The sequence below is a fragment of the Charadrius vociferus genome, unplaced genomic scaffold, assembly GCF_000708025.1.
Source record: "Charadrius vociferus isolate BGI_N301 unplaced genomic scaffold, ASM70802v2 scaffold493, whole genome shotgun sequence".
NCBI classification, from domain to species: Eukaryota; Metazoa; Chordata; class Aves; order Charadriiformes; family Charadriidae; genus Charadrius; species Charadrius vociferus.
In genome coordinates, this window is record NW_009647581.1 from 253,322 (window position 1) to 276,605 (window position 23,284).

The following is a 23,284-nucleotide window of genomic DNA, read 5'->3' on the forward strand; positions in this document are numbered from 1 at the left end:
TGAAGCAGAGAAAGACACAACCAAGCACACTGTAAACTTTCACTAGGAGAATATTTGCTTACCACTTGGTTCACACACGTTTTGCACCTGGCCAGATGTGCTGGTTAGGCCTGTGGCTTTTCACTTTAACACTTTCCCTGGGCTAATTGCTCAGCATGGATAGAGTTATATACCTTACTATACTTGTCACTTTTCTCCAGCTGTCAGTCTAACTGCCTGCCTGCTGAATGCCCAGGATTTCAGACAAGCGGGAGCCAAATCCAGCCAAGACATTATAATAACACAGGGATGTCTTATACCAGCATCCCTTATTCCAATTTGCATAGGATAGCTATACAGCAACTTTATATGGTTGTAACCATCACCAGAGGGAGTTGTTCCACTTAGAGTAAATGACTGTGGCCCGACTGTTGTGTGTAGATAAGATGTAGTTTAAGAGAAAATGGCAGTTAATTTTCTCTCTTTCTTGTAATAATAGTTTTGAAAATATCATACGTCATCAAATGCCTGGCATTTAAAGTAACACAACTCAGAAATCTGCTTAGCAGTAAATTTTAAATTTCTAATTATTGCCAGTGGCTGTGTTTGCTAAGGATTTGTGTCTGATTCCTATAATTACTTCACAAGCTGCTAAGAATGCTTTATACTAATAGGTGTAGCCATAAACCTGCTGAGAACTGCTTCGTTAAACAAGAAATTCTTCAGAAAGTCAAAGCTGCTTCTCTTTTTTTTTTTTTTTCACTTTTTTTTTTTTTTTGAACGGGCCATCCAAAAGTGAACTTGATAAGACATGAACTGCTCTGGGAGCAAGGAGCCTCCATAACTGAGTGAACTGAATTCTCTCTTGGTTTAGGTGTGCACTGGGCTCCAAATGGGAGGGCAGTGTGAATATGAAATGGGCTAAAGCTGTCTTGCAGTTGTCCTGTGACGACACAGCCCTGCCAGGGACTACCAAGAAGAAGAATATCCAGAAAAAGTGAGAAATATATTCTTTCTAATCTTGCCAGCTAAAGAAGTTTTTCTTAATCCTGTAAAAAATGTAAAATCCCTTGCCTAGTTTTCAAATCCCTTGCCTAGTTTTGCCTTTCATTTCAACGGAAATGGGTGGCATGAAGAATTCCCTGTTGCATGTGAGTATAGAGCGCTGAAGCACAGAGCCCTGGCCTAGGCTGAGCTGTTATAACTCCAGCAGTTTGGTGGTGCAGGTGGAAGAAGATGTAATTTCAGCAAATCACCGACCCTGTGCCTCAGTTTCCCCAGCTGATAGTAGGGATAATCCAGTCCAGGCATTGCGTGCGGTACTTCGGGAAGTTAAGGTGAAATGGTTGTGTTCAGGAGGCCTAAGTGTTACAACATCAACGTTCATTTTTGTGTGAAGACCACGACCAGCTGTTGAAGTTTGGTCCTGCAGAAGAATTCTCACTTTGGTATACAATCCATGAACAGTAATGCACAGACCCTAGTTTCTCCTGGGTAAATGTCAAAGCTATATATCTGTCAAAAGAAAGTCCAGTAGACGGTGTCTGAAGTAGCTATTAATCTCTAGAATTAGTTGCTCTAAGTCTAGATTGCAAGTATATGAAACAAACAACAGAAATGAAATTAAATTAGGGAGATTTATCGTGAACAGTTGTTGTTTCATGCTGGCTTGGGTTTCAGCAAGAGCACAGACAAGTGAAATATCAGCACAAAGACATAAATTAAGTAGAAAGAAAAAATCTTGTTTATTCTGTGCAACCAGCCATGCCATTTGTCACCTTACAACACAGGAGACAGGACATAGGTGGGAGCTCCTGGTTGTGCCCAAAAGGTGCTTTATCAAGGTGCAGATATTAATATTGCAACAAACAGGGGAGATTTGTTTTTAAAAGGAATTGGAGGCATCCTGTTGTGTCAGACAAAGTTCTCTGAGCAATAAAAAATAAAGCCACAAGTTGAAGTCTTACGGTAGTGACATACTCCTCTCTGGATGTACTGAAGATATCTGAGTGTGCCTTTCACTAAGTCCAGCACAACTGCTGATTTCAGATGATAGTCAGGTGAGATTTGGGTGGAGATGACAGTGACCTGTAGGGGCTGAGCTCTGCCTTCATCTGAAGGTAACACTTCAGTCATTAGGGAGTCATTTTGCATCGCCGTAGACTGACCTGTGGACATGAATTATCCGCAGTTGTCCGTATTAAATGCAGAAGAGAAGACAGCTTGAGGGAAAGGACCTGTTTAGAGGAGAACTGGGATAAATACTGTTTTAAATGGGTGACTACAGCTCTGGGAGAGAGGAGAACCAGCGGAATGGTGCAAAGCATGTGCCAAAGACCTGGAGCCATGCTTTGTGCTGAGACAGTCTTCTCAGCAGCCTGGTGGAGGGTGATGAAGCCTTTGTGCCATGAAAGGCGCTCCAGCCCAAATTCACGCCCCCTGTCCCCTGTTTGTGCCTGAAACAACTGTGCCGTGGGATCCCCCCAAGTCCTGTCAGCCCCCCAAAACCCTGCTCATGCCTTCGGGAATGACTGTCATGTTATTGCAGGAGCAACCTATGGATCAAGCAGTGATGAAGGTTATACAAATACAGAGCAATATACAGTCATTGCATCTCCATAGAGATCCCTTCTAAGACACTTGCCATCAAACCTCCTTTGAGAGTCCATAGGCTCCACACGGAGGCAAGGCAGCTTGCTCTGCCGGTCCCAGGGGGACCTCCTTACATAGCTGCAGCTGTGAGCGAAGTGACTCTCCCTGGTTTAACTCTTCATTCTCCTTCCCCACCCTTCTTTCTCTACTTTCCTCCCATAACAGTAGTCCCTGCTGGGCTTTTCTTACCAACTAAATTCCCTGGAATGAACTGAACAGGTTTTGATGCTCAGAAGCTTTCTACAGCAGTAGAGATATGGACAGGAGTGCTCCAAAGCACAGTTACTGATAGAAACCCTGTAAACCCTTTATCTCTAAAGAAACCAAATATATTCAGTTAAATACAGAGCTTTTAAAATGGACACCTCACTCATTCTTCAGATTTCCATCACCGTATTCTGGCAAGCTTGGACATGAAATCCTTTGGCTACCACCTACATGCGGCTGTTGACACTTAGGCATGGATCAAAGTGACTTGCCACAGCTTTCCGATATAAGCAAGAATCGGAAGATTTTTTTTGTATTTGTCCACAAGGTCTAACACTCCTGTGCAGACACATCCTGCAGCAGATATACAACAAATCCAGTGCGTCCAGCAAGGCTCCACACTGCTCTGCGAGACCGCAGCCGAGGTAGATGGTGAAGGCAAGCAGGGCTTAGTGCTTGTATCTCGACTCACTTTGTGGTTCCATTTCTTCCTTCTTTCCAGGTGGAGGCTGGACAAGCTGCTGGAGGAGAAATTCATGGGGGATTATAAAATAAACAGCCCCCACATTTGGCTCAGGAAGCCCTGAACAGCATTACTGAAGGCTGTGAAATTATATGCATGCATACATATACATTTACATATACATATGCATATACACATACAAATATGTATGCATATGTATAGGTGCGTCTATACTCATGTCTATGTAACAGTTACCCTGTTCTCATACTTTTTCTTTGGCACCTGCCTCTGTCTCCATCCCAGGCAGGATGCTGGGATGCTTTCAGCCTGATTTCATATGTTCCATTCTTGTCCTTCAGGCACCTGGATGTCCATGTAGGTGTCTAATACCCCACGTCCAGTCTCGCCGTCTCTCCCATTGTCAGGCACAGGCTGACTCATGTCCCCTTCCTCACTTTCCATTTGGTCCTCTCATTTGTAAACGGCCTTCCTTCCCTACTCCCCACCCATGCATATGGATTTATTTTTCCCCAATGACCACATCTTCCCCTTCTTCTAAATCATTTGCAGAAAGCTAACGTCAACTTGGTTTAATTAAAGCCCCTGCATGTTTATCATGTCTTTAAATCATTTCCTTCAAGCAATCTTCTTATGAAGTTATCACTTTGTCAAAACATGATCCAAAACCACAGCTCAGGGCACAGTGGGAAGCACACAAAAGGGAGAGCCGAGTAGCTTGGAAAGTTTGGGTGAGCTGTTTGCTAGAAGCTGCCGAGCCCACCCCTCCAAGACCTTTATTTCCCCCTGCGGCAGCTGTCATCTGATCCCACGCTTTGGCTTTGAATGGGGCTCTCTGAGGATGCCAGATGTTGGGAACAAAGGTCTAAAAATAATCTTTCCAAATAATCTTCCCATCTATCATTCAAGGAGAGCATGTGCTTTGTGTGAACATGTGAGCCGAGAACCTGATCTAACTTTGAGTAAAGAAGTTCAACAGCAGCTCCTGGCTTCTGCTTGTGGGCTCTTTTTTTTTTTTTCTTTTCCCCTTTCCCTTCCCAGAAGCTGCGCAGCGAAAAGCGGCTCTCACCAGCGATCAGCCCTCGCTCTCCCTCCCTCCCCGTCTCCCTCCCTCCTTGCCAAGACTCTGAATCGTCTGGATCCCAAAAGCCGGGCTCCTTATTTCATCTCTCTTTGGGAAAGTGGATTCCAGGGTGCTGTCAGAGATGCGTTTCTGTAAAAAGATCTTCACTGCAGCCTTGTGTGTCTTAGTTTTGCTGCCAGATTTGGGCTGTGCAAGGAATCTCTGGAAGCGTGCTCTACATCTGAAAATGACGGAGAAATATGATGTGAGTAAACTGCACTGGGGTGATGTGGGGGGAGCTGGGTATGCTCACCGAGAAAGGGGAGTTTTCTTTACATGTGTGTATCATTTTAGAATACAAAGTGTTTGAATCCGCAGGCTGTCTCTTTATAAAAGGCTTGCATTAAGTTTCTCGGGCTGTACTAAACTTTTGCCACCTAGCTGCTGCAATGGGAAACATGGAAAGGACGCTTGGAACAGTGAGAAGACATTGGTGCGGCAGTGGCACTGCTTTTCCTAGAGGCTTCATAGAGCAGCAAGGAAAGCGTGACTGGGAAGAAGGGGACTGCAAAACCTACGTGTCTGGGGATAGATTTAGTGAAAAGAAGATAATGTGATTTATTGCTTAGAGCAGGGAGGAGGGTTCCCTGCCTGGTTACTCCACTGCCTTTTGGGGTAATTTGGGGTAAATTTCTCCAACTCCAAATGAGAATGTGTGCTAGAGGGATGGTGGCATTGCCTGGAGTTTTGTAAATCACTGGAGTACGGAGACCTCCAAATCCACAGCGTGAGAATAACGTGCCAGTCACCTAAATGGGTGTAAGGAGCTGATAGAAAAATCCGTTCTCATGGCTGTGCCTTGCCTGGCACGTTCCCTGGGAGCAGAGCTCCCCTCTGCTGCCCACACCCTGGCAGCCGCACAGGGGCACTCTCTCTCCCTGCCCGCTTTTGGCAGACTTGCGCGGGGTACTGAGCGCAGCCACCGTCTCCAAAGCTGCAGTGGCTTTCAGAGCAGTACCACTGGAATTGAAACTGAAGCAGCAACCAGTTACTGTAAGTGGAGCAAATGATGGTGCTGGGTCTTGTTCTGGTGTGTCTGGGCCAAAAGACCCTTAGAAATGGCCATGGAGGGGAAAAAAAAAAAAGGCGGGGGGGAATAACTTGATAGCTTGACTTTCAGGACCTGCTGTTTAGAAAGAAAAAAAAAAAATGAATCTGGAGTTTTGACTTACTCCATTAAAGTCCCCTTAGAAGCCAGTAGTGACCCAAGCTTCTTCCCCTTGAATCGCTTAGGTGGAAGCCCCAGCCAGTCTGTTTTCTCATGCTCAGGTTTGATTGCATCTTCTACCTTCCAGCCATTGCATGGGCATAAACAGCTCCTTCGTGTCACAGAGGGATTCCTCCACCTGTTTTCTGCAGCCACATATAAAAGCTTTTTATTTAAAAAGGATGCTTTTTTGTCTGTGACATCTGGAGTAATGTTCAGCTACATTTGGTTTGTGCGATTGCTGACTCAGAAGTGTTACACACGTCATTTGCTCATCTGGAATGAGCTGAAACATGGTGCTCTTGTCTCCTTGAAATTTTGTAGAAAATATTGTGCTAATATTTGAAAGGCACCCCAGTATTTTACAACAAGAAATTTTCTTCATTGTAGCCTCTCTTGGGACAGGGTATCATCTGGTTTGCACTTTAATTGGAAAATGGTGACATGACAAGCTGTGTTTCCTGCAAAATCACTCACTGGAAAGTGTATTTATTAGTATTTTCTTCTGTCATATTTCAATGCGAAGCTGAAATTCAATAGGAGCTATGAAGTAAATGACCCAGAGAAATAGGACAGGAGTAGGAGAGGAATTTACATGTTGATCTTCAGATAACGTGCTCTGTGGAGGCACAGAGCCCACTCCCCTGAGGATATATCCTCTTCTTTCAATCTGCAGTTCTTCAAAGGACTGTTTCTTCTGGCAGCCGTGAATCCAGGTGCTACTGATCTGGCAAGCTCAGCTAGAATTGCTCATATTGACAGAGACATCTTATCTGGGGAAAGCAGAAAATGCTTTTCTTTTTCCTTCTCCTCGAAGCCTTGTAAGGAGGAAGGTGTCCGCTCTCCATCCTCTTATCCACCAAGAGTCTGTTTTGGCAGCCTGTCTTGTTTCTCAGAGAGGTGCTTTCTTTTCTACCAAATGCTGTATGTTCCCTCCAGTTCAAAAATCAGAGGCTGTGGGTGGAACAGCTGATTTGTGAGTCACTTGGATAGAGGGGTAACAGATGGAGGTGCTCACGGCAGCATGCAGCCGTACGGGAGATGGGCCATAGACATCCCTGTGGGACCCCCAGAAGGACACAGGCAAGGTCTGGAGGGGCAGGAGGCAGTGAAGGGTAGGGAGTTGACTGAGACTGATGTTGTCCGAGTCCAAAAAATCTGAGTCTGCAGTAGGATGAATGCATCCACCAAGCTGCTTGCTGCAGAGTGACAAGCAGGTGTTACGATGAGGAGCTGGCTTGAGGTCTGGCCAGGAGTTTTTCATTAAGGACTCTGAGGAAGGGTGTTGGTTGGCAAGGCAGGGTCAAGTGGGAATGGAGAAGGGAGAAAGAGGAGAGGGAATGCAGTAAGAAGAAGAAATTGGCAGCCACAGTGGGATGGAGGAGCTGGGCTTCCAGCTTTTAGTAAATCTGTGTATTTGACAGCCAGAGGGAAACTTGTCAAGTTTAGTGATTTGCAGCTGGCGTTCTGCAGCTCTGCACAGGCTGTGGACTGTTCCCAAAGGGCAGAGGGAGGCACCTACCTGGGAGTGGGCTTCAATTCATTATCAAGACACCCACAGGTCTATTGGGAGAAGCTGGGGCAATCTGGATTTTATTCCAGTCTCAACTGTATCAAGCTCTTTAGAAAAAAATCCAGCCTTCTTTTAAAGATATCCAGAAATGAAGGAATGCTCGCAGCTGCTGGAATGTTCTTGCAGCCTTCCCTCTGAAACTTGCATGCACACATATGTCTTGCCCTGTATTCTCTGCTTGCCAGTCCTCTAATTGCTGTTGTGCATCTTCTTTGAGCCCACCCTAATTTTGCAACAATCTTCCAGTACTGCAGACACCAGAACCAAAACTACTAATCCAGAGTCAATAGCAGCAGAACATTATTCCTATTCTTTTGGTCTTGTCCTTCAGATTATTTAACCCTCATTCAGTCTGATATTTGCAACTTTCACCACCCGTGATCTGTGTTTTTCCCCGTCTTTGATAGAAATATTGGAGGGCTCTAAATTCCTTCTGACTGTGTATTGTTTCGGAGAAAAGGTGCTTTATGGCCAGTGTTTGGAAATCCCTGCCAGGGGCAGAACTGGTGAGTGGAGGCTGGGAATAAACCTCACACGTGGTCTCAGGGCTGGCCGTGCAGCATATGAATTAGCAGAGAATTGTGCTTTGACCCAAGCCCAGGGTCTGGTTTCAGACACAAATAATAGAACAGATCTGGGATTTTTTGGAGGCAGCCTGCGTCCCACAGTTACTATGGAAAATATGGGTTGAGAGTGAGTGATTGCGTTCAGGTTTTTCCTCATCATCTTTACTGACCTCCAGGGCTCCTCAGGTGAACTCTGAACTTTTCCCCTTACTTTGTTCCTGGATATCTCTAAGGCAGATATTGTCATTAAAATTATTTCAAAAATCTCCATGGGAAAGAGCACTTTGCCTTTGCCTGCATTGAGAAATATTCTTAAAGGAAGAAATTTTGACTGTTGTCACAATCTGTAAAAATAATAAATCTGAGCTATGCTCAGAGCCAAACTGTGGATCCTGGGAGAGCTTTTAGAAAGACCTTGTAACCCCATACCTGGAGACATCCTTAACCAAGCTATTTTGGGAATGAGGGAATCCTGTTTCCCACTGGGATGGTTTATGCATACATAAACCAGTGGCAATGGTTTCATTAGATCAAATGTGCAAAAAAATATTCTTTTGACCATGAGGTTTTGAAAGAAAGGGGTTGAGAGCAAAAGGTGAACAGAGAAAATGGGCAGGGAGGTCATGAGCTACAAAGTTATTTGGCTAAAAATGTTATATTGTTCCCAAACGGAAATCTCATTCATTGAGCCAACTGTTCATTGCAATTTTGGCTTCTCGGTTTCTGAATCATCTCTGAAGTAACTGCAGTAATTGTTGGGTTTGGTTTTGGGTTGTTTTTTTTTTTTTTTGAGGATCCATTATTTGCCAGTATTATTTTGGTCACATTTTAGTCTGCAGCTGACATTTCAAATAACAGAATAGTAAATTGTGACCTTCCAGGATGAACGCTTCTCCAACAAGAAGACCTGTTAAATGTTTGGAACTGCATAGATTTACTGTTAAATGTTCTCTTATATCCCCAAATTATACTTGGTCCAAGCATTTTCTCTATTTAAAATCCAACATCAGGGAAAAAAAGTTGAACTTGCAATATCTTCAATTCAAAAGCACATTATTTCAAAGCTGGAGTGTTTTCAGCTTTTGAGGAATGGGATGATGTGATAGCTTACACCTTGTTTTACACGTTAAAATTGAAAAATCATCAAAATTGGGAATTTTTTTTTTTCAAACCTGTTTTGTTGTTCAAACAGCCTATCAGTTCATGGGAAAACAACCTCATGGAAGGGGTTTTAAGCAATTTCTTGTTCACTGAATGGAAACAACTAAAGAAAAAGCAGAAGAAAATTGTTTATTGATATTGGGAACAGGGCAGGCTGATACTGGGAACAGGGCAGGAGGCTGTTTGTGGAAGTATTAGGAATTCTGTCTCACACACAAACACACACATATTATTTAACCAGCTATAGATATAACCAGGATATGGATTTTCTTTAACGTACACCTTGTAATAGAAATTAAAACTTTTAGTCATCCTGACTTTTTTCTATACTTCTACACTGGTGACACTCAATCACTGTGCAACCAGGCAGCGGAGAAACTTCGCTGCTCTCCGTTTCCCTTTAGCTCTGGCTCAAAGCACGGAGGTCAGCTTTGATGTGAAAACCACCACCTTCTCAGTACGATTCTACGCTATGTACAACATGGAATTTCTTACATCAGTACTGCAAAAAATGTGCATCGTTATTTCTTTTGGTGTCTCTTGGGATTGCCTTCATTCTTTACATTACAAATTGCCCCAAGGGAACGAAGATGATATTGTTTTCACCATTATGATAATTGACTGCTGCTCAGTCACACATAGTAGCAGAGGCCAGCGGTCAGTCTCCAGGGCAATGGACCTCCTGGGGCCTCTCCTAGGACATTTCCTTAGACAGTACATGTGGGGATATGCTGTTTCCCAAAGGCACACATGCTCCACACAAGCCCTTGGGAGGTTTCAACAACAAGTATGTAGCAGCATGTAGATAAAGAGGGATATTAGTCTCACCCCAAATTTCTCCATAGCCCGATGGTGAAATTTCCTAGAGACCCCCTAGGGGACAGTTGCACCACGCTGTTTCTTGGAATAACAACCCCAGTCGTTCGTCACTGATTTTGAAACACAACAGTGGTGAGGCCAAGTATATATAGGACTCTCAAACTCTAAAGCCTCTTGGGAGTGCATAGCAGCGCTCACTTCACACCTTTGGCTAGATGCTGATCTCTTTTAAGAGTACAAATCCAGAATCCGTTTTTTTTTAATTGATAAGAGCTTATTAATGTGTGTTAATTAATCTGAGAACCGTTTGTCCTTTCTGAGTACATTGTGCTGCTCTGGGGAGCTGATCTCAAGCCCAGAGATGAGTATTTTAGCCGTAGGTGAGAAAGGAGTGGGCTTGGTGATTCACTGCTCTGTCGAAGGGAGTTGGCTTCTTGCTAAAATGCCACCGGCATGAATAATACCTGAATGGTGCCTCTTATTTATAAATGTTTCTGTAAAATCCTGTGCCTATTAATCCACTTTAAATCTCCCTTGTCCTTTTGGTGTGCAATGAGCAGCTGGGATCCTTTTGCTGTAGTGAAACGCAGCCTCATTTTCTTTGGGATTAAACTAATATCACCCACACAGATCTCACCCAGGTCATCTCATGTTTTAGAAATGGTCTCTAATTTAACAACTGAGGACCCCACAGTGGGCAAGCTTGAAAGACTTTGTACCACTCCCCTCTAAGTTCTGGTCCAGCAGGAGGTGATGAAGGTAGAAGGAGCCTATTGAGGAGACAGGTGCTACGCCCCTTTGGGGACGTAATGTTAAAACAATAAATACAGTGTCATCATTTCCACTGCTTTACTATCGAAGTGTTTTGGTGTGCTCGTCATGATGATGCCTGGAGTCTTTCTCTCTGTTTCCCAGACAAGTATAAAAAACTTTAAAGGATTTTTTTTTTACCTCCTCACTGTCATTACAATAACCTTAATTATAAAATGAGTTCCACTCAATAATTTGGCGGTTTGGTGTTTCCAAAGGTGATCTAAGTGAACCAAGGTGATCATGTAGCTCTCTTCCAGGTGCCGGAGACAGGGCTGGGAGAGCTGAACAGTTAATTCTCCTCTCTAATGAATACTTGAAAACCGCTTTGAAAACCCCTCTTCTCTTTCAACTGATGGGATGTTTGGTATTCACCTTATGCCAAACCTTTGTTTCCTTTTCTTTTCTTTGCAAGGATTATGAGTACCCTCTTCATTCTCACAGTTCCCACTACCAGAAGAATGACCGCTGCCCCCCACCGCCCCAGACTTTGCCTGACCGAGCCTGCGAGGTGCCCAGCTGCAGGTCGGATTCAGAGTGTGAAAGGCACAAGCGCTGCTGCTACAACGGGTGCATCTACGCCTGCCTGGAGTCTGTGCAGCCACCGCCAGGTAGAGTGGGCCCAGCAATCATACTGGTAGAGAGAAGCATGCAGAAATGATGGTAGTCATCCCCATGTGCATTGCGTCTCGGATGGGAGGCATGGTTTGAGTGTGAGTTGAGGATAAAGCTTCAGTCCCACACTTGTGATTGCTGGGATGATTGCTGAATTGAACGATTATCTAAGCCCAGCTGGTGTTGCAAAATTTCCACCAGCACAAATGTTAGGAATCATTTGAGGCCATTTTTTTTTCCCCTGGGATTATATATTCAGGAAAAGAAGTAATCCCAGTCTGAATTAGTGCTCACAGATGTGAGGCAGCCATCTCATCTGATCCGTGCCATGGCAATGGCAGATGGGAAACAACAGCTGCTTTGGCCTTTACGACACCAGGTTCTTGTGGCCCTGGATAACATCCATGGCGCTCTTGCCACTGGAACAACAAGAACATGAATGTAAGTATTTTGCTGAAAACTCAGATCCATCCTTCAGGAGCCTGGCAGCCTCGTCACTGGCTGTTAGAGGAAAACTGTGACTTTTCCATAACTGTGTGCCCTATGGCTACTCCACCTTGACTCTGTTGTTTCTTGTTTCTGTCTTTTACAGTTTTAGACTGGTTGGTTCAGCCCAAACCCCGCTGGCTGGGAGGAAATGGGTGGCTTTTGGATGGCCCAGAGGAAGTCTTACAAGGTACAGTACGTTTCACTGTCTTCTCTGCAATATCGGTAATTATACAAAGGCACTAAATAATATGATCATCATACACAGGGCTTGCCAGGGATGTTGGGATGCTGGAGCTGCTGGTATTTGTCTGGAGTTTCCATAGGAATAACGCTGTGTGGTGCTGGGGGCTAGTTTCTGGTGCAGTAAATCAGTTGCTTTTTATGGATGTGGCTTAGCCAGCAGGGCGCTAGGAATACTGCAGGGAACTGGAACTTGAAATAAGTAGAAATATAACATTTTTTTAGAAAAAGGCTTTGTCAGCATACACATATTTTCTGCCAGCTTCCTGATAGACTGTGGGTGGATTTGGATTAGGAGATCTTTTAATCCAGAGTGGCCTCATCGCCCAGATGCCTCAGGCTGGGGCTGTGGCTCTCAGGTCTGAAGGCTGCTTTGAACAAGAGCCCTGGCAAATTGCTGCAGAGTTGTGTCAAGCTGACATGGAGCTGGGAGCATCTAAGCTTGGCGACAGCTAATGAGGTTGGGCTTTTCAGGTTAGTTCCACAGGGAAATGTCTTTTAATTATTTTTTTCCAATACCTCAAATTGAAACAAGGAGGGAGTGGAGAGGTGGGAAGAGTTTTCTTCTACGAGACGTTCCCAGAAGTTTATATGCCTGAAGTTCCTAATTTCTTCATGGAAAGGCTATTCCAGCTTTTGATCAGCTTTAGTAACACACAGGGAGTGCTAATAAATTACCCTCTTTGGTGTTACACAGTTGGTATCAGACTTGCCAAACCTTGACTGTCATCTCTTATAGAAACTCCTAGTTCTTCAAGAGAAAATTCTGCCTCCAGCTCACTGGAGTTGTGCGGCTAGAAATAAGATAAAATGGGTTCCTCCTCACCCATCCGTGTCACGCTTATATTAGTTGTTCTTATCTTAACACCTTCATCTCAGCTTGAGGGAGTAATTAGTGAAATAAGAGCCATCAGTCATGGCATGAGAATTACAGCAGAAGTCCTTGAAATTAAAATCCTGGCAAATGAAAGGGTGGAGTGTCCCTGCATAGTCTCTACATTTAATGGACACAAACACTGCCTGTGAGTCCTGCTTTGCTTTCTTATTCTGCTTTGCACTTGCTGGATATCCAGGGTCAAGATGGTTAAAGCCTCCATTTGTAACAGGGGGTGGTACTGCCTTACTCCATAGTGAGTCACATCTGAGGTTTAAATTCGTCGCTAAATTAATGGGTGTGGAGCAAAGAACAAAGCAGCAAGCTGCCAGCTTCCTGGTCACGTTTCCCTGATTCCTCACCCAGCCTGAAACACTGGCTGGAACAGACTTATCGCTTCTTGGAGGGAATAGCTGCATGGAGGGACCACCCATCAGTGCGAGTGTGGTGGGCAGCGGTGGTCTGTTTTCACCGCTCTCCAGCCCTTGCACAGACCCTGCACAACAGGCTGCGAGGAGGTTGTCCTTACAGGTAGTCGGGCTGACCTGCTCTCCCCATAGCGGGTGAGACACATCAGCTTTTGTGTAAGGTGTGAACTGGATCACCTGCTCTGCCCCGCTTCTTTGGAGGCGTTAGCTCCTTGGTACCCTTGCATGGGAAATAATCTGAGATCCTGTGTGGGAGGAGATACAGAAGAAGGTGGCCATGTTCTCGTATTTTGGTTACCTATGAGTGTTAAATCCATGATTTATGACCTGCAGCCTTCTTTTGCAGCTGAGGCCTGCAGTACCACTGAGGATGGAGATGAGCCTCTGCATTGCCCCACAGGCTATGAATGCCATATCATCAACCCGGGTAACACAGCTGAAGGAATCCCTAACAGGGGCCAGTGCATCAAGCTGCGTGGAAATCCAGGTCAGCTGGCTGGAAATTACCCTTCCTTTCTTGTTCTGTCATGCAAACACCAGGAAGGAACAGTGTGCTCTCACTGGCTTTGAAGGAGATCTGGTGGTACATCTTCTCTCATGGGCTTCCTGGGTTTTCTGGGCAGCCCAAGGCAGTGTGTGACAGCTGGGCTGGGAGACAGTCCTCACCCTGCAGCAGTCTCAAATCTCTAATGCCCTTAATGTTGGCTGAACGATGTGAAATACCCAACGCAGGGGACACACTTCTTGTTTGCTCTGAATGCCAGTGTCCTCTGGGATTGTGTAGGCAGAGCAGGTAGCAACTTGCATGTGCTATTATTACACAGCACAAAAAATAGAAATATTTATATATTACTACACACTTAACTAAGAAATAGGCATTTCAAATTGCAGTTTTGACTTCTGACTTGGCTTTCTGCATCCAAAACATTGTTCCCTTTATTCTGCTGACACATTTGCCCAGTAAAGGAACTTACATAGGCCAAGCTGTTTTCCAGGAAAGCTCATAACATGTCTAGGTATGTGTAACTTCATTAAATAGTAGGATATGTATCTCTGCATCTCAGTGCAGAGACATGAGACAACAGTTCTGCTACTTGGTCACTGTAAAAGCCAGGGGAAATATCAAACCAGATCTCTGAACAGCTTCCATAAAAGACTAAGATTTTTTTCCAGGGCTTTTTGATCATCTCATTTATTCTCTTATAACATTTTCTTTAGTAACATCTGTAGTAACTAATGTAATGTATAGCACTAGGCGCTAGGTTTTTCTAAGAGCTTAAATAACAATATAAATGGTAAACAGAAAAACCTAGCTGGAACTTGAATTATGTAAACCACTAATAGATGGTCTGAAATTTTACTCAAATTTGCTTTCATTTCTGAAAGTCTGTGATTCCTTGACTCATACCTACTGAAAAGAACGTAACATGCTAGTGGCCAGCAGTTAACCACTCTCAGGGAAAGTGAGTTTTGTCCACATAGTTGAATAATCTAAACAGTTTTATAAAAGGTTTATAGCAGCCTACACTACTTCAGCTACAGAGGTCTTTTATTTTCCTGTTTGTGAGGTTGTTATTTCCATATCTGTAATTTCTCTGTGCTGCACACAGAAAGCCGGAGTTTAACACAAAGAATGAAGGCTGACTGGATATGTTCTCATTACGTACCTTCTTTTCCAGATGGACGCAACCTGAGGCATAAGTATTACAAGGAATATTTTGGTAAGCCACTGGCATGAAGTGCTTGCTATTATTAAGCCTTATAGTTATTGCATTGCTTACAAGGAATTTGCTGCTTATGAAATGAAGGTTTGTACATAGCAAAAAGAGATACTTATATCTCATACTTATACTTATAGCCTCAGCTCTCTATGACTTGGTCAAAAGATCTTATTTTAAGATCTGCAATGCCCTGAATGCAGACTCTTGAGAATCATTATCTCCAGCTGTGACCCAGTGTGGTAAATGGTGCAGCCTTCTGCCAGGGGTTCCCACCCAAGGGGTGAGAAACACCCAATCCAATAACCTTTTGTTATTTTTAAGTATATTTATGTATATTTATATGAGCTTTGCTCATGGGCCAGGATTCCTTGTAGATGAACACAGAACTCTGTCAAAAGCAGGGTCTTTTGCCAACATTTTGTATTGTGGTATGTGATAAGAGATGACTGGAGCGCAGTGAATCGGTCCCTTCTTGTTATCTGCAACCACAAGGGGTCTCAGGTCCCTTGCTCAAATTGGTAGATATGTGTCTCAAAGAAAGCAGGAGGATCTTCCATAAGATCTCTTTTCTCAAGGCTTGAAAGCTCTTGGTCTCTGCTAACTCTTCTATCTAGCGGGGGACAGTCTGATCAGACTGGAAGTGATATTCAGATATAACTAGGCAACATCTTTGATATGATAAGATTTATGAACAGCCAAGTTTGGCCTGTTTAGCTGATAAAACTATGAAAGGATTTCCTTTCCTCCGTCCAGTGAGCTACTGCAGCTCTCCCAGAGAACTGCTAAATAATGAGACCAGTAAAACTGTACTGCTTAGAGAATCTTGAGAAAACGTTTGCTGCAGACTAATCAAAAATATAACTTTGCTGATATTTGTTTTACAGGAAGCAATTCCAACAATGTGGTCGGCTATGTGAAAAACCAACAGAAACATTTAGGCTAATCAAAGGTGTGCCTGGGTAAGTGTCCTGTGAATAAAGAGAAAGCTCGGTGAAAATAGTTGGTGCTTAGCATGCAATTATTTTAAAAAAAATGGTTCTTTGAGGGTGAAATTACCTCTCTTACACCAGCATAAAGACAGCACCTTAAAACTGTGTACGGGTGCGCACTTCAGGCTCCGTGAATGGAGCTGAAGCACCTATGCCAACAAACCAGATGGTGCTGTAAAAGTATCCCAAGAACCTGTGGCATTGGTGATTGCGCTCTGCAAACTAACTGTCCATGGAGAAGTTAATATCTTTCCCAACTCTTAGTCTCCCCCTCCCACTTTATATTCTAATTTTGCAAGATGCACTTGATTCCTTTGAAGAACCTTTGCCTCGTGGGTGTTTAGAGGGTGGAGTGATTTTCAGGATAAAAAATAAATGCTGCAAAACTTTGTGAGCTTTAAGACTTTAAACTTTCTGTTTAGGGGCTGATTCTTATGCAGGTACAGCTGCTCCTGCAAGACAAACTCCTTATTTTGGACTGATTGCAGTAAGGGTCGGTCTTGCAAATATTTAGGCATATGGGTGATTTTGTGGGGTAACTTTATGTGTGTGAATAGTTGCACTGCACAGTGTCACCCACTCATGTGAGTAAACGTACTTGTATCTGGCCAGAACGAAACCAACTGAAAATGCTCCAGTCGTTTTATCAGGCTTTGAATTAGGCAAGAATGAAAATACTTGTTATACCAACAGTTCTGCCCCAAGATAGTTTTCTCAACACTTTCAGCTTCACTTTAAAACTAACTTGAGTTTAACTGGCAGTTATGAAAACAAAGCAGCTCAGTGTGTCTTTTATGTACCTACGTCAGGCTGACTGTTAAGATTACAGAGCTACATAAGGACAAGTTCTGTGCAAACATCCAAGGAAGGATAAATATTTTAATTCCTCTTTTTTTGTTTGGTTTTCACCCAGCTGGACCATTCTGTTAAGCAGTTGTCAAGGAATGCTTTACCCAACAGTTTTCTGTTTTGGAAGAATTCTGGTCCCAAATCTCCATGAGCACCTCTCCATCATTACCCCGATCCCTGCCCACCGGTGATAAAAAGACTTCGCTATTCAAGGAACGGGATGAATCAGATTTTAAGCCTATCAGCAGGGGGAGAAATGTGATGCCCTGACAGAAACCACACCGTTTATCAGCTACCCTTCTACCCATGAAATGTAAATAGCTCTGAGCGGATCCCTGTAAGCCACAGTGCCGTTATCAGGCTGCTGGAACAGAGCCTGCCCTTTATGTGCGTGTTATGTGACCGATTCAGATTTCATGACCATGAACATAACTCAGTATTATAAAAATGAAGTGACATCAGAATTGTACCTAAATATCATATCTAAGTTGCATTAAAATAGGCAGGAATGTAAGACTAAAGGGGCTCTCTGGATGAAATCCAGTGCCTGCCTATCCCGAACAGCTGCTTTAAAGAAGCCTTTTCCTAAGCTTAAAGTTCGAAGAAACCTGCAGGTTTCTTCTTTTCCTGTTTATACCTAGGGTTCACCAGGTTTGACACCCAGTTTGCAAGCCTACACCTGAAATCTTAAGAATTTGAGGAACTCTGAGCTAGCAGCAAAACAGGTTTTATAAATGTTTTTTTTTTAAGTTACTTTCCTTTAGCTTCTCAGTCTGGTGAGCTGCAGATCAAGAGCTAATGATGGAACAGATTTATTTCCGCAATATCTAAGCAGACACACATGTGTGCCAGTCTTTTTAAGTTGTTGTTGTTTTTAGCCAGCACAGTTAATACTCAAAATGTACATCTGCATTTTTGTACCTGCAAAACCTCAGCAAGACGGCTGAAGTCTGGGTTATTTGTTGCACATATTAGAAAAGAAAAAGCAGGATAAATTTGTGTGATTTAAAGGATTGTCTGGCAGATGGGCAACTGCTTTTTAGAAGTCCTGTACCTTTGCATTGACTTTCATAAATCCTTATGGTCAAGTTATTTGATTTGGGCCTTACAGCTTCTTTCAGCTGTTTAGCATTATAAAATGGAAAACACATTTTCTATGAATGTTTTCCTTTTCTGTGGCAGTCCTAAAGGGACAGTTGCATTTCATTTTGACAAACCTGCCAGAGTTGCTAGGCAAAAGAAGCCATGTACGCTCCCTTCTTTAGTCCGTGTCCCCATCTGCATGCAGAAAATTAGCATTTTAATATGCAGAGTAATAGTGGTGTATATAAATACCCGATTCACAAATACAAGTGCCTGCTTCCACCCACTAACTATGGGATTTTTTCCCATTCACCGAATGTTTTAAGCCAAAGCTAAGACGCCTGTAAAACACTTGATACTTTGCATATGACATATGCAGCTGGAGAGATGAAAGACGCCAAACTGCTCTTCTGTTTCCTATCATAAACAGGCACACTCCTTGAGGCTTTACAGAGCAAAGGAACAGATGAAGGGCTCCACATTTTCCTAAATATCTTCATTTGTTGAACTCCATTCACTTCTTTGTGCCTTCGTTCCAAGTTCTAGGTATTAAATGCAACACCATATTCAGACAGATCTATTTCTAGAATTTTATAATATGCAGCTTCATTCAATGATATCTTAACTCCTGCTAAGAGACAGGAGTGCATCCATATTTTATAGTTCCAATCTCAGTTTAGGCCCGAAACTTGCTGCTTTGCCAATGACACTACTTGACAACTTAAAGCAACACAGCTCATAATGAAAGTCTTCATGCAGCCTTGCTCCTAGGAGCTGCTCAGTGAAATGGGATGCATTTTTTCAGCATGACTTTTTGCAGAAAAATCGAATTCTGATTAAATGAGCAAAGCCCTTCAATGGTTACTGCTAAGTCCCAAAGTTAAATGCCAAAATATTCCATTTTAAAATAAAAAAATCAGTGCCTAAAAACATCAGAGGATCCAGTTGAAAAACATGTCTTGAGCATTAACAAATTTGCAATATGAAACCTAATCTTGCAAAGCATCCTAAAATATGCTTAATTTGAGTTTAATTCACAAAAGCACATACCTGACCATCTTGCAGGATGGGATGGTAAAGATATTTTCTACTTGCAAAAGGAATTTTTAAAAAAGAAAATCAACAAATTAATGATTTGTTGATGAATTTCTGTTTACTGGGTGTTATCAAAAACATCACCTTTCCTTGTGGTGCTATAATGCTTGGGGTTTTTTTTCAAGTGAATTCTTTTCAAGTTATTAATTGTCAAACTCGGAAACAAAAGCCACAGAAGAGACTTGTCTAAATGCTGTGTTTTCAACACGGACATCCATCACACGTTGGAAAGAAAACAGACCAAACGAGTTGTCCTCAGCTTATCTTCTCTCCAAAGACAAATGGCTTCACAACAGTCTTTTGAAGTGCAGTAGGAAATCACTAATGTAGGTTGATTTTGATGTTCCCGTGTACCCTTTAAAGCATGTTTGGTGCTATAATAGACTTTACGTGTATCACTGTGTGCTAGCAATGCTCATGGCCTTCCAGATCCTCAAGCGCTGCCGGCGGTGCCAGTGGAGCTGCTCTGCCTTGCAGCAGCTGAGGATCTGCGGCAGCCCCAGGCAGAGCCTGCCCGGTTTGCTCCCCTGGTGCTTAGACGTGTACAGGTTCTGCCACTTTGGTGCTCAATAAAAAAGTGAGCAGTATATTTTTCAACTCTGCCTCGTTTCAGTTGTGTGTTCTTGGCATACGCTTGGCTTTGAATTATGAAAAAAAGGACAAATCTTTTAAATCTTGGTTGTTGGGAGAGCTCAGAAAACATAGGCACAGGGAGACAAAGGCCATTTTGTCCACTGGAAGGGAGGTGACAGACCCCCAGAACACATCTACCACCAGTGTCCCCTTCCAGAGGAGCCATCTTTCTGGGTCAGCTGACTCGGTTCTTGGTACCTTCATTTCTATTGCCCAAACAGGAGCTGATGGACAGTACTGTTAGGAGAGTATTGATGGCGACCAAAGTAGAAGGTGACCCTTTAATTTCACCGGGCATTTTCCATGTTAATTCAGAGCTGTTGCTCAGTGCCGGATGGGTTTGAGCTGCCAGCTCCGGCAGTTTGCGCTGCACAAGCAGCTGCTCAGACCGCTTTGCAAGATGTCAAGGCTTGCTCGAAGGGTGGAAAAGCAAACCAAGTCTGAGGCCAGTGTTGGGCTGGTGTCCACTGCAGGATACCAGAGCTGAAAGAGGAAACCGGCATTGAGAGGCTGAGTGGCTGAGCACTGCATGTCCAGGAGCAGGCAAGACTTTAGTGTCCCAGCAGCTCCACCCACACCAGTCTCGCTCTACCTGCTCAGCCGGAGCAGGCAGGAGACCTTCTGCATTGCTTCCCTTCTGCCCTGAAACTGTAACAGAGAAGTCACAGAGAGAGAAACTGTCTGTAATTTAACCCAGGAGGGAAGAGCAGTGGGTTTCACTGCTTTGAAAAGGTTTTCTGTGGTTTTCAGGAAGACACCGGCTAGCACTAGGTGTCAGGGTAGCTCTTCAGTCTGGCAGTGAAGTCATCCTTGGGATCACTAGAACTTCTCGTGGCAACGGTCATCTGGCCTGTTTGGATGGGGAGATTATGAGATGTCTGTACACAACTCTTGCCTCCTGATGTGAAGTGTAAGGTGGACTAAGTACCTTGGCTTTCAAAAGGGCAAGCTATTTGGTGAACATCACAAAATTATGTTTTGATTTCAACTTGTTTCCATGTTACCGCAAGCAAATACAGTTTCTGTTGATGTAGCTGCCTAATGGTCTTTGTGGAAAAAACATTGTGTGATCTATGGCATCATCTGCAGATGACACTGAAGTGCTATTCATGCATCCGTGAACTCAGCAGCTGGAATCAATAGGACAAACATTGTAATAGATCTTCAAGAAGTCAGAGGTCTGCATTAAAACCACAGCATGCATCTCTAGGCTGGCAGTCTACAGAAGTTCTAAATACAAGAATAATTTAAAAAAAAAAAGCTGTAATTTTGACATGCGTAGTTCAGAGCTCCATTCAGCTTTATGGTGCAGAAGTGTTTTGATTACCTTCAGAAAGCTGTTCCATAGTTTCATGACCAGAGAAGAAGCCTACGAGGTTGAGACAATCCATAGAAGAGTCTACATAGCAGGGATTTGTTCATACAGGGGCTTGTTTATTTCTCCCACCTCACACCGTCTATGCAGGCTGGGTTTTTCTTTGGAGGTGGTGTCAGGTGAGCATCGATTGTCTGTCTACAGCAAAAGGATTTACAGCATCATTTAGCATGCTTTAAAGAGAAATAAAGAAAACACCTCTTGCTGTTGAGTCTACAGAGGTAAGTCCTATTTCTTCCCATTATTTTCTCCTTCTTGTTACCTTTCTATGTAGACAAAATAGCAAGAACCACGGGAGAAGTTCTGCAAAACAAAAAAGACCTTTTGACAATTTCCAAGATGGAGAGTGGGTGGTGGGGCTCATTTCAAATGGCCTGAGCCATCGCACCAGAGGAGTCTCCCAGTTTCAACAATGGGGCTGTGCAAACAGAAATTTAACAGAGATTTAATTAAATTCCCCCTTCCTTCCTGGTGTCACACCTAGGAACAGACCTACAAATTTTACCTAGCCTTTATCAGTAGCATTGACAAGGCGGAAAGGAACCGTGGCCCAAAACTTTGATCTTTGCTTTTATAACCAGGAGCAGTGGATGATCTTCCCGGGGGGGCTGGGAAAAAGCCGACCTGAAAGCAGAGTAGTTGGATTTTTGGGTAGCAGCAAATTCAGTAAATTCTACCCATGCACCAGAGTTTTTTTCCCTCAAGGTGGCACAAGAGGAACAAAAGTGTGGTGAGCCCTGGTTATGGGAAGCAGGTGAAGGAGCTGTGACGTTTGAACTGAAAGCAGCATCCTGCCCTCACAGCAGCAAACTTTTGGGCTCATGTAATCTCACATTACAGCTGCTTTGCTGTATGTGTCTTAGTAACAGATATTTTCTATTTAAAAAAAAAAAAAAAGGTTTCCCAAATAACCCACTGGAGTCTGACCCTGAGTTTTATTATCCAATTAAATAGGAAATATTATAAGGATATGGTAATTCGGCTGTGTATTATGTTTTTATAGTGTGAAAATTATGTCTTATACCCGAATGAAAAAATACAACTTGTATTAGTGTTGTTTTCTTCACATAATGTTCTTGATTCAGTTTATTCCCAGCATTTTCTGAGCTACGGCGTAGCAAAATACATGATTTTTCCATCAGATTTCTAACAGGCAGAAATCAAAAGCAGCAAGAAAATGAAACTTCACCCCGTTCAGCAATTTTGCAGAATGTGTTGCAAATAGCAACAACTACATTTTCATTCTGCATTTGTTCAGTTTCATTGGTGCTAAAATGTAATTTCATGCTACAGAACTGAATGAACATAAAGAGGACAGACAGGGCTGTGGTCCTGAGCGCACACAATACTGTTTCTCCTGAGCTGCAGGTCTGCTGGATAATAAACCGCAACACACCAATTATTACGGTGCATTATTATGCTCATCTGTTCATGTTTCTCCTTTTCAATGTCCTGTTTGTCTTGGTATTTTTGTCGTAGCCCTGACTGTACCATTCCCCCTCCCTAACCCGGGCGGGCAGGGAGTGCCTCCACGCCAACCTGGGATGTGGCATCTTGGCCCGTCTCCACATTGCGTAGATTCTGGGTTTTGTTCTTCTCCGGATTGTGTACACAGCACTGAGCTCCATGTGTTTCCACAAGCAGCAGCTTTTTGCCAAGAGAAGGAAGTTAAATGAGGAAACCGTCAGCGAGAGCCTGTTACTCCATTAGCCGTATTGTCAGCAGCGCTTGGCTAATGAGAGCCACGCGCAGGACTGCGCAGTCCACGTACACGTTGCACACAGCAGAGCCCCAGAAGGACACCCGGGCTCCTCGCAGGTGGCAGCTCCCCTTGCCGTATGCCGGCTTCATGGATGATGGGTGAAGTTACAGGATGATAAAAGCAAGAACAAAACCTGCCTGTCTAGGGAGGGGGAAGGTGTTTTTCACCACTTTTCTATCCGAGCCACGAGGAACGATTCAGTATGGTCCCAAGGCTGTGACTACTACAAACACACTCAGATGAACAGAAGAATGTATTTCCTTGCCAGGCGGTGCCTGTTTTGCCTTATCAGGACCAGGGCAGAGCCAGCTGGCTGTGCTCCACATCGTAACGAAAGCTACAGAAGGAGGGGACGAGGTCGAAAGCATATGTGAGCTTGGAGATGTTTTCCCACCTAATCCCCATACATTTTGGTAAGGTCTAAAGCTCTGTGTACCTCTGGGAGCCTGGGCTGCCTTCGAGCCCTGGCTAAGCACCTTACCTAAACCCGGGGTAGGGCTTGGATGCGAGCTGCCTGAAAATCAGTGCCCAGCGTTATCCCTGGACATTTTCC

At 43.7% G+C, this 23,284-nt stretch overlaps 1 protein-coding gene across 1 annotated transcript; it reads left to right on the top strand.

Moving 5' to 3' along the window:
- The first annotated feature begins 4,236 nt into the window (after positions 1-4,236).
- WFDC1 (WAP four-disulfide core domain 1) lies at positions 4,237-17,052 on the top strand. The gene is made up of 7 exons (XM_009880941.1): positions 4,237-4,647; positions 10,994-11,189; positions 11,786-11,869; positions 13,571-13,711; positions 14,904-14,945; positions 15,830-15,904; positions 16,848-17,052. Exons 1-6 carry the CDS (start codon positions 4,525-4,527, stop codon positions 15,886-15,888), a joined length of 645 nt encoding a protein of 214 aa, XP_009879243.1. The 5' UTR covers positions 4,237-4,524; the 3' UTR covers positions 15,889-15,904; positions 16,848-17,052.
- The last annotated feature ends 6,232 nt before the right edge of the window (positions 17,053-23,284 follow it).